This window comes from Phoca vitulina, unplaced genomic scaffold, assembly GCF_004348235.1.
Source record: "Phoca vitulina isolate PV1807 unplaced genomic scaffold, GSC_HSeal_1.0 scaffold12, whole genome shotgun sequence".
Taxonomy (NCBI): Eukaryota; Metazoa; Chordata; class Mammalia; order Carnivora; family Phocidae; genus Phoca; species Phoca vitulina.
Genome location: NW_022589715.1, coordinates 39,745,019 through 39,758,503, shown reverse-complemented (window position 1 = coordinate 39,758,503; position 13,485 = coordinate 39,745,019). Strand labels below are relative to the sequence as shown.

Sequence of the window (13,485 nt, the reverse complement as noted above, 5' to 3'; positions counted from 1 at the left end):
CTTCCTATGTTTAGGCTGATCTGGTTCTGTTGTCCCAATCTTTAAAATCACAAATTATTAAAAGATAATAGTTCTATTGCTAATGATATCAGAAAGCCGTCCTTGATTACAGGATCCTTTTTGGATTGGCATTAGCGTTTGATGGCATGAAAGAGAGCATCAGAGTTCGCTCAGACATCCCTAAATATCCAGCCACTGCTGGGATACCCAGCCCCTGATTTTCTCTCTGCACAGAATCAGAATGCTGGCAGAATTTATTGCCTCCAGCTCTCATTTGCCCTGCCTTCCTGTTCATTCTTGACTCTGTTGCTGAGTTTGGCAAAGGAAGTAACTTCTTTGAAAGCATTTGGAAACAGGATAAACAAAATGCATGTTATGTTGTAGATATTTTGGGAAGTAGAAAACTGGTTTATTAATAACATATTTCAAGGAGATGAAAGTCTAGGCTTGATTTTGTTCAGACGAGGAGTTCAAAAATGCAGTTTCCAAAATCATATCACTAGGGAGCTTTTAAAGAGAATGCTCTGGATGCTCTCATTCTTGTTCTTTTAAGCCTATTTTCTGCTGTTGGGGGAACAAGGAAAGTTGCTGGTTTCCTTTGCCCTTGAACCTGATTAAGGACTTGACCAGCTGAGATCTTATTCTCATTTTGAAGTGATTTGAGCAATAGCAAATTTGAATTGCAGGCCCATGGCCCTGTAGCTTTGGATAGACCATGCTTTATTCTGTGCCTTTGTGACAAGTTTGGTGGGGTGCTGGGTTGTTGGCTCAGTTGGTCAGATTATGGTCTGGCCCTGTGGTAGATATGTACTTACTTGTGGTTGGTCACCTGTGATGAATGCATGCTCTTAGTTACAGATCAGAGAGCTCCTCCATGATTCTAAACTTACGGGAACATTTTAAACACTGTGGCTCCTTTTTCTCATATAACAGTGTTTAAATATTCTGGAAAGCCAAATGGATCTCCGCATTTACTTTAACTGACCTTTGTTACCAAACTTCATATTGAGCACCTTTGGAATCAAGCTTTTGAAAGTAACATGCATAATTCTAATGGATTTCAGCCTGTATAAATTGTTAAACGTTGTTGTTGTTTTTTTCAAAGTTTCTTCAAATTGATCAGATTTAAACAAATTTTAGTAATAGAAGTTTGATCGTGTTAAAATGATAATTATATGAATGTTTTTTCTGGAATTAATGTCACTTTTTCTTTTCAAGTATCATAGCCTAACCTTTATTCATTTTGTTCATTTGAAAGGTTACAAAGTTCTAAGTAAGTTTGGGAAACATTTACCAGGTATACACAGGGGAAAGGCTTGCTTCCGAAGCGTTAACCCAAGCAATGAGAATTGTTTGAACTGTTCTCTGAGAAAATTTAACTAGTAATATTTAAACCTTTGGAAATTTGGATATTAGACATGCCTAGGATTTAGGTCACTTTACAAAGCGTAATGATTTTCAAAGGGGCATGATTCTTAAAACATTATTTAAATATTTATTTATATCTATAATAAATATATATTTATTAACATCTTAATAATATATATTAATATATACTATGTATATAAATTACACGTTTAAATTTATGCCAACATATTAATATTATTAATGTATATTAATTTATTATAATATATATATATATTGATAATTTGTATAATATATATATATATATATCCCAAATGAGATTGTGAAATTAGTGGTTATTCCATTCCTATTCAAATATGACCTGTCTCATTTTGCAACGTTTGAAAACAAACTTCTTGCAAAAATTCGTCCTTTTCTAAATGAAACCGAGTGAAGACAAGGCTGCGCCTTATGTAACACTGAGAATTTTATTGGGGTCCAGGATACATATTGTGTAGGCAGAAAGAAGAATTGTATTTCAGAGTTAGATTGCTCTGGAGTTACACTGCTCCTACCACCTGCCCATTTTACTTCATAATTGATTTTGAGCACCTGCTTGTCTTGAGCACGATGCTGGTGCTGCTGGTATAAAAATGAACAGATCAGAGAGGATCCTGACCCTTGTGGAGCTTAGGGTGTGTGTGTGTGTGTGTGTGTGTGTGCGCGCGCGCGCCTCATTCATTTCCTGTAGTGTTGCTTTTCATTGCAATTTTACATATTTCCTTCATTTGATCACTATTCCAGGTAGTAGAGAGATGCATTTTCATGTGATAGATTTGCAGAGAATTTTGGCACTGGGCTACTCTAGAAGGAAAAGTCAGCTTTCCAAATAGAAAGCACATTATTGCTTCTCTATTGTTTGGGCACGCGTGATACTGACTTACGATAGTTCACAAACAATAACTCAGTGAAATGCCAAACTCACTGAAATTCGGGATCAGCATTTTGGCAGCAGTACCATTATGCCTATATTGTAATTTAAAACTATCTGGGAGTAAGAGACCAAAATAGTTATTTATGGTGACTCAGAAACCCCACATTGGCCATCAGATCATAGTGTTAAGTCTGCATTGAGTTAATGATTTCAATTTTAATTGCTTCTCTCCAAAAGGAGAACAAAACCAAGTTTGGCCTTTAACTGCCAATGAGGATAGCCATACATTTAGTAGAAATTACTGAATTTTTTTGTTTGATTCATAGGTTATGGAAGAGCTAATCTTTCTCTTTTCAAAATAAAGCTAGTCTAAACAAATTTTAGGGCTTGCAGATACATATTTAGAATCTAAATGGTATCATAGGCAGGCAAAGAAAAGAAATAAGGTACTTTGTTTAAAAATGTAATGTATAAATAATAAAAGAATAAATTTTTATTCAGTATATTAAGAATTTTCCTTTCATTTAAGGCAGTCAAATAATAATCTGTTTATAATTCTGTTGTTCTACTGTGCAGTTTACCCTATAAAGTGGAGGGAGGTCAGAGAGATGCCTTGTTTCCCCCCTGCATTATACTCCTTCTTGTTGTAGAAATCTGTTCTTGGTCATTGTGTACTATGTTATTAAGCCATAGGGATGGAAGATTCTTTTTAATAGATTGCTTTAAAAGAAAATGAATTATGGTCAGTGTATTGTTTGCTAGTGAAATATTTTAAAATAATTAATTTCCTTTATAATAAGGGTTAATTTTGCTCCTCCAAAGAGTAGAGCCTGGCTTAACATGCCCATGTTAAAAAGGAAAATTTGTCCCTAGAACTTTGTTCATAAAACTAGAATCAGCCTACTGGGGGCATCTTTCATCTGTGTAGGAAACAGGTTATTTCTGAATATTGGGAATGAAGGTGTCTTAGTCCCTTTAGGCTGTTATGACAAAATACTATAGATAAACAACAAATATTTATTTCTCATGGTTGTGGAGCCTGGAAGGTCCAAGATCAGGGTGCTGGCAGATTTGGTGTCTGGTGAGGTTGAGTGTAGACATTACTTTAAAAAATTAATTAATTAATTAGTTAATAAAGTAGGGCTAATAATATAATCTACCTCAAAGGGTTTCTGGGAAGGAATGAATGAAAAAGCAAGTAAAGCACTATACCCACATAAAGTAAGCCAGCATGAAAATTAAACTATTTTAAATGCAATTAGCATTTTCTTTGGTTGTTAGACTTACCAGCTTTCTGTATTTTAAAGATTAGATTGAGTTCTTGTGGCTCAGGATTCAGAGGTGACAAAGATACTATAGATATTGGGCTCATAGCTGTGTGACATGATCCAGTTGTTTAACTCTTTGGCCCCAGTTTCCCCATTTCATTAATTAAGATAGAAAGCAAGTTGGTTAAAACATCAAATATGGCCCTAATCCTAATCAATGTAAATGGATTATGTTTGCCCACAAAATGACAGAAAAACTTGGATTAGATTTAAAAAATAAAAGACGGGGCGCCTGGGTGGCTCAGTCGTTAAGCGTCTGCCTTCGGCTCAGGTCATGATTCCAGGTCCTGGGATCGAGCCCCGCATCGGGCTCCCTGCTCAGCGGGAAGCCTGCTTCTCCCTCTCCCACTCCCCCTGCTTGTATTCCCTCTCTCGCTGTGTCTCTCTCTGTCAAATAAATAAATAAAATCTTTAAAAAAAATAAAAAAATAAAAAAAATAAAAAATAAAAGACATAACTAAAACCTAAAACAAAATAGAAGGCGAAATAGTAGAATGGAAAAAATATACCAGGCATATATTATTATCAATAAATGAGTTAATGTGTGAATAGGGAGAAAATAGGCTATTTTGATGTTAACAGCCCACCAAGAAGATAAAATAGTTATAATTTGTATGTATCCAGGGAATTATAAGGAAAATTTGATAAATCCACACTCAGAGTGGGAGATTTTAACCTATTCTGTCATTGATAAACAGACAAAAGTTAGCGCAGAGTATTTGAGGACCACCTTTGTTAACAACGGTTAATTATTAAACAGGTCTCTGAGTATACTTCCTCTCAGAATGGTCTAATTCTATGAATTTTGGCTAGTTTGTACAGCTGTGTCATGCTTTTTGTGTAGTTGATGTGTTTCTGTAAAGCTGCAAGTCAACTGGTAATTTTAAAAGTGAATGATACTGGGGGGCCTGGCTGGCTCAGTCAGTAGAGCATGTGACTCTTGATCTCAGGATCATGAGTTCAAGCCCCATGTAGGGCATAGAGCTTACTTAAAAAAAAAAAGTGAATGATACTTTTATAAAAGACTGGGTGCGTGACTTTGTTAGTTGTCACACTAGAACTTAGCATTTATGTCTTGGTTTTGTGAGTAGAGAACTCTGAATATTTAAGATGGAATCTTGGGCCTTATTGTGAAACTAGCTCTGTGAACCTGAATAACAACAGATTAGCTGGGTTTATTCATCCCTGTGGTTTCTTGCAGATATTCCTCTTTGTTGGCCATTTTATTCATGCTGCAGAATGCCTCAGTGGACACATTGCAAATAGGGTGTGACTCAAGTCTTACTTTTTGGAGACAGAATAGTTGAGAGGACTGAGGCAGATCTCTCCTGGGTCTCTTCCTGGAAATTGTCACACCCCACAGCTTGATCCCTTCAAAGTCCCTGAGCAGAATTTTTTTTTTAAAGATAGCACACCAGCAGTCCAGTGTATGCTTTTTCAAGTCTTTTATGAGTAAAGTGGGAGGGTTTTTAGTGTTTGCAGAACATTTGGGTCTGTGGCTTCTGCCAAAATAGTTAGCATATGGTTTTCTTCCTCAAAAAGGATTGGCAAATATTAGTTACCTTTTTCATTTTAATTTAATTTATTAGAGCCTTTAATTAAAATTGGGTATTAAGGAGGTGTGTGTTTGTGTGTGTGTGGGGTGTGTGTGTGTATTTAGTGCCAGTGAAAATCCCATTTTCTTCTCATTTTTTTACTTTCTGAAATCTGAGTAGTTCAGACAAAAAGTAAATTCTTTTGATGGGTTAAAACTAAATTAAAAAGGGAAACCTAAGTGTTAATATGTACATGGAAAAGTACCTTATTAAATCTATGTTCACGTTTAAAATTGTGACTAGTCTAAAATTGTGACTTCCTTGGAAGCAGGGTGCCCAGGAGATCTATGTAGCTCCAGTGAGTGTGTGTTTTGGCCTTTGTGCCTGATGGAGTTAGTACCAGAGTGGCAGCTTGAATTGACATTGTCCCCGTGCCCTCACCTTTCTGACCTCTACCTACCAGTCTCCCACCCATCCACCCAGCCAGGCACAAATAAATAATCAGGAAGCATTTAATGTTTCTGAGCACCCCACTAGGAGTTGAGAAGATATAAGAACAATATGATGGGAACATGACCTCGAGAGCCTATGGCCTAGTGACAATAAGTACATAGAAGTTTAGTACTTATGAAACAGTCTTATAATGCTAAGTGATAGGTCAATGGTGTATAAGGTGTCTGGGAGGGAGGACATATTCAGGGTTCTCTAAGGTTGTCTTAATTCACACCAGGAGGTAGTGGTGGTAACTGGTAAGAGGTAGTTACGGTAAGGTGATACCTAAGCTAGGATTTGTGGGTAGAGGAAAAAGCTGTTTCCCGATCGTTTGGAGGTAAATCAAGAGCCTGACTTATTTCCTTCAGGAGCTACAAGAGCTTAGGACAGGAATATTGAGACCACACTGGAGAGCTGGTCAGAGTCCCCTCGTGAAGAGTCCCCTTTTGCTTCAAAGGTTTCTGGGCATTTTTCTGAAGGCTTGGGCCTCGGTGGGTTTTAGTCAGGAATGAAATGATTGGACTTATATTTGGGAAAGGTCCCTCTGGTGGCAATGTCAGGGAAAGGGTAGGGATTAAAATTGGAGGTGAGTTGCTGGAAAAAGAAAAAACTGTTTCGGGGTGCCTGGGTGGCTCTGTTGGTTAAGCGGCTCAGGTCATGATCCTGGAGTCAGTGGATCGAGCCCCTCGTCGGGCTCCCTGCTCAGCAAGGAGTCTGCTTCTCCCTCTGACCCTCCCTCTCATGTGCTCTCTCTGTTTCTCATTCTCTCTCTCTCTTTCAAATAAATGAAATCTTTAAGAAAAAGAAAAGAAAAGAAAAAACTGTTGCTTGAGCTAACTCCTGATTGTCAGGAGGTACAAGCAGCCTTGGGGGCTGAAGATGGGAGGAGAGGGAGAGATGAGGGAAGACTGCAAGGTGTCTAGCTGAGGTAACTGGGAGAAAGGAGAGTGCCATTCAGTGAGGGAGTGATGGAAAGGAGACGGGGTCTGGAGGGAGAAATTATGGGTTTAGTTTTAGACACTGACCTGGTGATCCTTAGGGCCCCTGCACTTAGCTGTCCAGGCAGCAGCTGTCAGCATAGGGGAGGAGCCAGAGATTGGGGGTGGGTAACATCACCCGGGGAGATTTTATCCAGAAACAGAAGAGGGCAGTGGAAGGAAACTTGGAGATAACTAAAGAATAAAAAAACCTGTGCATTTATCTAATACCTGTGTCACATGGAAAACAGATTTGGCGTCTTGGGAAGTAAGCAGATAAGATATTTTCCCTCTGGACTTTGCCAGGTATTGATATATGGAATTTTAATCAAAAAAGAGGTGAACTAATAGAACACTACTGAAACTTGGAATGGTAATGTTCTGGTTTTTTTCTTGATGGTTATGACCTTGTAGTGTAGCACATGCAAGAGCTGGAGGAACCTATTTGCCTTCTGGGTCTAGGGTAATCATTTCCTGATCTGTTTCTGTTTTGGTCTGCCAGTTGAAGAAATAAAATTATTGTCTTCTTATCGAAGAAGAAAATGATGAACCTTTGGAATTTTTTTGTATCTTTTGGAAAATTCCAGTTTATAGCATGTAGGGTTAGAGAAGAGTATTTGGTGGAGGGGTCTTGGACTTAAATATTCCTTGTTTTTACACACATACAGACACACACATACAGACACACAGACTTAGGGCAGGGAAGGTAGGTATGCGTTTTTAACGATCTTCCCAAAACCTAGCCACAAAAACATGGGTATTATTCGTATCGCACCCAGGATATTATTGATTTTTATTCATTCAGGGATTATTTAATGACTTTCTGCTGTGGTGATCAAGTCAGTCAGAATCTGGGCCCTCACTGAGCCCGTTGGGGCAATGAGAGCCGTTCTCTGGGAGAGGAGATTGTCTTGTTTCATGCCAACCTTATATAGTCCTCTCATGCTTTCCAAATGGCAGACGCACCAGGCAGAGTTTCAGGATGGTCGGCTCTCCACTCTTCTCTCCTCCTAATCTCCCCTCAGCCATTTAAGAAGCACAGATTACCTCACTGGCTGTGGGGACACATGGCTGATAACACCTTGGGAAAATCTAGCCCTTTGTAGATAACCTACTGGAGACACCTCCATGTGTGATATAAACTTCCCTCTCAGCTGGCGCTTGTTGAAGTAGATTGGGGGTAATGGTGTTTATAGTGTGCTGAGCTTTTTGGAATCCCCATGCTCTGGGCACGCTTATCCACTTCTTTCCTTGACTCTGACTTTTCCTTTACCCTTAGGTTACTCCGTTGTTGCTATTGAATACCTAGAAGCACCCTTTCACTGTGGCCCTGGTGGGGTTTGGGATGTTTTGCTTTGACATTTCCCTGGGGAAAAAAAAAGATTCCATTATAAAAAATCAGCTGTTTGATAAGGATATTATCTTAGGACAGATGGAGCATCTTGAAGAAAAATGATCCTGATATCCAAGTTCTTAGACACTCAAGTGAAACAACTGAATAAAAAGAATAACTGATAGCATTGATATTCCTTTTGTACACAGACTTTTGATTCCCACTTTCCTCTTTAAGGAAAAATGGTGTTGTTAAAGAACAAACACCATTAAAGAAGAATTTTTAGGACAAAATATGCTTAGGTGGTTTGGACGACTTATTTAAAGGTTAGGGAAAGGATTAGCACTTGCTTGTTGAGAAATCTGTGGGAAGCAGTCACTGATCTGGGGATAAGTCAGTGGTAGGAAGAGGGACGCATGGGGGAAATGGTAGGAGTCGGGCTCACTTAGGAGTCAGGTGTGGAGGGAGTTGGAGCCCCGGTTGGCGGCTGCCTTGGAGGTCCTTGTGTGGCTTGTTCTCATTGGTCAGCAGGTGGCGCCAAATAGCCAGCACGAATCCCAAGAGGTGTGTAGTGTTTCGATCTCACCTTGGGTTGGATTAAATTGCACTTTCTCTACTTTCAGAAATTTGGAATTCATAAGCACCTTCACATTCTTTTTTTTTTTTTTTTTTCCTGTAGAGATGGCATCCTCCAAGGCTGAATTTTATGAAAGTCTTTGGTATTGACGTAGTTATGAAAATTAACCACCTTCAAGGTCAAATGGTACATGACACAATCGACTTTTCTTTTTTTGAAGGGGGTTATGACTCGGCGTTAAAAGTGACAAACAGTAAGATCAATATAACATACTTATTGGTTTAGGTTTCTGTCATTTTTTTGTGTGTTTTTATGAAGTCTGGTAAATTGCTAATGTAGGTGTTAAAATTCATCTACTAATAAGTCTATATGGCTGGGATTGATTATGTCTACATGATTGGTATCCAGGATTTTACTTCCATCCAAATGCTTGTGTTTGAGCCACGGTGGGTGATTATATGGGTCATTGACTTCTTCATTCCTCCAACAAGCTATCCTGCTTCTCAACATAAAGGCTTTCCTTTGCCTGGAAGTGCTATTTCTCTTGATCTGGGCGTGACCTGTTCCTTTTTGACATTGAGATCTCACTTTAAATACTGACTCAGGCCTTCCCTGACCACTAGATCTGAAATATGAAATAGTCTCAATCTCTCTTTCTTTCCTAAATTGAGATATATTTGATGTATAACATTGTGTAGGTTTAAGGAAATCAACAACATGTTGATTTGATATATTTCTGTATTACAATATGATCACTACTGTAGCATTAGCTAACGGGGTCTATCACATCACGTAATTAGCATTTCTTTCTTTTTTTTTTTTGGTGGTGTGAACAGTAAGATCTAGTCTCTTAGCAACTTTGAAGTTTATAATACAGTGTGGTCGATCACGACTCTATTGCCTCCGCTTTTTTATTTTCTTGCAACTATTTTGCCTTTTCTTGTGTGCTTTTTGTCCGGCTCCTCCTACAAGGCCATAGGCTTCCCTGGAGCTGAGTCCTTATCTTGTTTACTGTTATCCCTAGCATCTGAAACAGTGCTGAGCACGTAGTAAGTTCTCAGTACATTCCGGTTCAGTGGATGCATCATAGCTGTACTGAAGAGGGAAGAAGCTATATTTAAAGCTAAATGTATTCTCATAATTCTCTGAGGGCATTTTGATAAAGTGAAGATAGCAGTGGACCAAAAGTTGAGGCCTAGGTTCTTGTTTCTTATTTGTTCCTGTAAAATACTGTGCCCTGGGTTGGTCCCTGAGAACTGGGTCTTGGTCATAGAATTTGTAAATAATTGCAGTCGTTCCTTATTAAGCCTCTACAGTGCACTGGAACTGTCCTTGGTGACTTACATTTACTAACTCATTTGATCTTAGGCATCTGTTTTCTAATAGGAAAATGAGATATTTAGGTGAAACAACCTGTTCTCTTATATAACATTTTATGAATTTCCAGGAGAAGCTAAAAGGTTATAGTTTATGGTGGTACAGAGTAGAAATAAATGAGTTCATTCAGAAGCCCCAAGTAGGTATTCATCCAGCTTCCATAAAACTTTAAAATTGCAAAGCTTAAACTTTACAAAGAGGGAAGAAACCCACCCTGGATTGGGTGTCTGTCATTTCATTCAGTCCTTTCAACAACATGGAGACTGTCTTTCCTTTTTAATGGTTGGGGAAACTGAGGCTCAGAGATGTTACGTACCCTGGCCCAGGTCATACACCTGTTCTGAGGCAGTGCTGATGTTCCAAATTATCTTCGATTGACCCCGGAAATCTGTTCTTCACTTGTAGGAATTGTCTCATCTTCTACTCACCTCTAACCCAGCAGGTTTCTTGGGAACGCGGCGCACTTTAGACATCTAAATCGGGTCTTCTTTCCCTTTGTCACAGAACTCTAAGAAGGAGCTGATGTGGAGGAGCAGCTGAGACAGTTCAGGATGACGACCACAGTAGCCACAGACTATGACAACATTGAGATCCAACAGCAGTACAGCGATGTCAACAACCGCTGGGACGTGGATGACTGGGACAACGAGAACAGCTCCGCGAGGCTCTTCGAGCGCTCCCGCATCAAGGCTCTGGCAGGTGCGTCTCCTCCGGCCCCGCTGCAGAGGCCCAGCGGCCCTTAGGGCTCCCTTTAAAATCACCCACCCTGTCTCCCCTTCAAGAAGGTCAGCTCCCCTCCACATCAGTATGCGCCAGGAGGGCAAGCTGACCGTTGCGTAAGATAGCCAGGTCCATATTTGGAGACCTGTCCCTCCTAAGGCCAAAATGATTGAGTGATTTTTGGAGCTGCTCTAGGTTTGTAAGAATTTCTTGACTCATCTTATGTTTCAAAATAATGCAGCCTACTGGACTATATACAGAAAAATATACCCATTAGCCTGTGTGCTTAGTTCCTGTGATATATTAGTTGACCTGACTTGTTACAGTAGTAGAGTACTTACTTTGGGTACCAAGGGTGGTTAGTATCACATGCAAGGGTTTTAGATGTAAAAAAGCAATAGCTTAATCTGGTAAGGGCATGTTTAATGCTATAACAGGTCAGTTTGCTATCGACTCATTAAAATTAGCATAAACACATCCTTCCTTTGTGATTTCTCACTCCCTTGTTGCTGTTGAATGCTTAGAACACGCTTTCACCCTCGCCCTAGTTGGGGTGGGCAGTGTCTTGCCCTGAAATTGCCCTGAAAATCCAGAACGGGTTCCATCATGATGAAAACTTAGCAATACTGAATATATGTAAACCAGAGATCAAAGTGGAGTCTATTTAAGGTCTTGCATATAAACTTTGAGATTTCAAATCAAATGGTTTCCAAATGAGAAAAGTGGGTTAATGATTTTTTTTTTTCTTAATGTCTTTGATTGTTACCCATAAATTGTAGCCATGTCAGCCAGGTAAGTTAACTGTTAATTGTTCGCATAGCTGACTTTTCTTGTTACCTTTATGGTGTCACCTGATTATGATGCATGTATCATTCAGAGTTCTCTCGATTGTAAGCAAAAGGAAACCTAACCCAAAGTGGTTTAAATGATAAAGAGAATGTATCGGTCACATTGAAGACAAATTTGGCCTTTAAGCAAGACTTACTCCTGGGCTTAAATAGTGTGACCAGGGCCCAGTTTCTTTCTCTACATTTTTTGGCCTTGTAGTTCCAAGATGGCTGCCCCAGGTCCCAGATCTGTCTGTAAGGATATCCAGGAGAAAAGAGCACCTCTGCTGCCCCAGTACTTCTACCATGGCCCTCGGAGCAGTCTCACTGGCCTGATTGATCCTGCCTTGGGCCAGAGGCCTCCCTCACAATCTCTCTCCAAGTAAAGTCAGAGAAAAGGATATGCTGATTGACATCAGCTAATCCTGACACACTTCTGGAGTGAGGGGGGTTGTGGGGTGAGGTGGGGAGGGGTCAGTCTCATCTGAACAGCTTGGCTAGAAAATTTGGAATATAACAGGAAAAGGGAAGTGGATACTGGGGATGCAGCCAACTAAATGCTATAGGAAAATTCTCCAGTTGCCTTAGGGATAAATTGTCTCTTGAGTGGTGGTGATTTAACCATCTTTCTTGAGCTTGCCTGATTTGAGGGCATAAATGAATGATTAACCAGGTAGTCACTCTAGAATTGAAGATTTTCTAGCTTATTCATTAACATGGAACCTTATGGAAACCTTGCTCCTGGCTGGCTGGTGCCAGTGGATCGATTTGTACCTTAATCTCTTACCTCTTTTTCTTGAATCTTCATTTAAGTCTTTAGATCAGTATGATATCAGTGGCCACTTACCTTTGATCATGAGTCATTTACTTTCTGATTGTAGACTACTACGCATTACCTCTCTTGTATGGAAAGTTGTACCTGCAATTGTAGAGTAGTTCCTTGCTCTTTGTATCTGATCTTTCCTGCAGTTCCAGGGGAGATCCCCAGCTGGCTTTAGTATCGATCAGTTGTCCTAACACTTCCTAGGGTGGCTTTCCCTCTCTGTTATCTAGGTCCCTGAACTACTGTAGTTATGATAGTAATAGTAAGCATTTAACATGGTGTTTCCCGTGTGCAGGCACTGTTCTAAATGCATTGTATATATTAACAGTTAATCCCATAACAACCATATACGAGGGACATTACTATTATCTGCAGTGTATAGATGAGGAAACTGATGCATAGAGAGATTAAGTAGCTCGCCGAAGGTCACACTGCTGATAAGTGGCTAAGGCAGACAGGCTCCCAAGTGTATACTTTCCTATTTTTCTATATTCAGTAAAATATAAAATGATTCAAAGCTCATTGGTATAGAATATCGATAATGGGTAACTGAAACATGTTTAAAAAAAAGATCTTTAAAAGGCTCAGGAATAAATCTTGTGGTTTAGAAGAAGTCATGAGTAACCATGAAAGTTAATGAAAAGAAAACGTGTTGCCTCTGGGTTAAGTGATGTTTAGAAAAAGAATTGCTTTCAGTGGATCCAGTAGTTACCAGGAAAACTATCTGTTTATTGGAGGAAATTTTCTTGTTATCTGACTTCCTATTCTGTGGGACAAAAAAATCTCTGAGCTCTTTAAGAATCTTATATGCTGAAAACAAGAGCAACAGAATTAAAAAAAAAAAAAAAAGAGTAACAGAACAGTTCAGCAGTGTCTGAATGCTTCTAGAATGTGAGCATGCATCATAATTGCGTGGTCATCTTGTTAATTGCTGGGCCCACCCGCAGAGTTTCTTATTCAGTAAGTCTAGGATAGGGTTTGATAATATGCATTTCTAACAGGTTTCTGGGTGATGCTGATGTAGCTGGTCTGGGGAATCACATTTCAAGACTGGTGTGGAGTCTTGGTGGTTGACTGGTCTATTTCCCTGAGTGTCTGAGACCATTACATCTAGACCCAGCTAAAATCTAGTAAGGATTAAAGTATCAAACTCAACAGAGTTATGTTAAAGGCACACTTTAATGTGGGAGTGGTGTGGAAGGCTGGCACCTCATTTTG

General features: G+C 39.4%; 1 protein-coding gene across 2 annotated transcripts in view; it reads left to right on the top strand.

Moving 5' to 3' along the window:
• Positions 1 to 13,485, top strand: part of SPTBN1 (spectrin beta, non-erythrocytic 1) — a 192,772-nt gene that overhangs the window by 40,953 nt on the left and 138,334 nt on the right. For both annotated transcript variants that reach the window (XM_032410973.1, XM_032410974.1), the window contains exon 2: positions 10,402 to 10,596. In XM_032410973.1, the coding sequence (XP_032266864.1) occupies positions 10,449 to 10,596 (148 nt within the window). In that variant the 5' untranslated portion in view covers positions 10,402 to 10,448. The remainder of the gene's footprint in view (positions 1 to 10,401; positions 10,597 to 13,485) is intronic.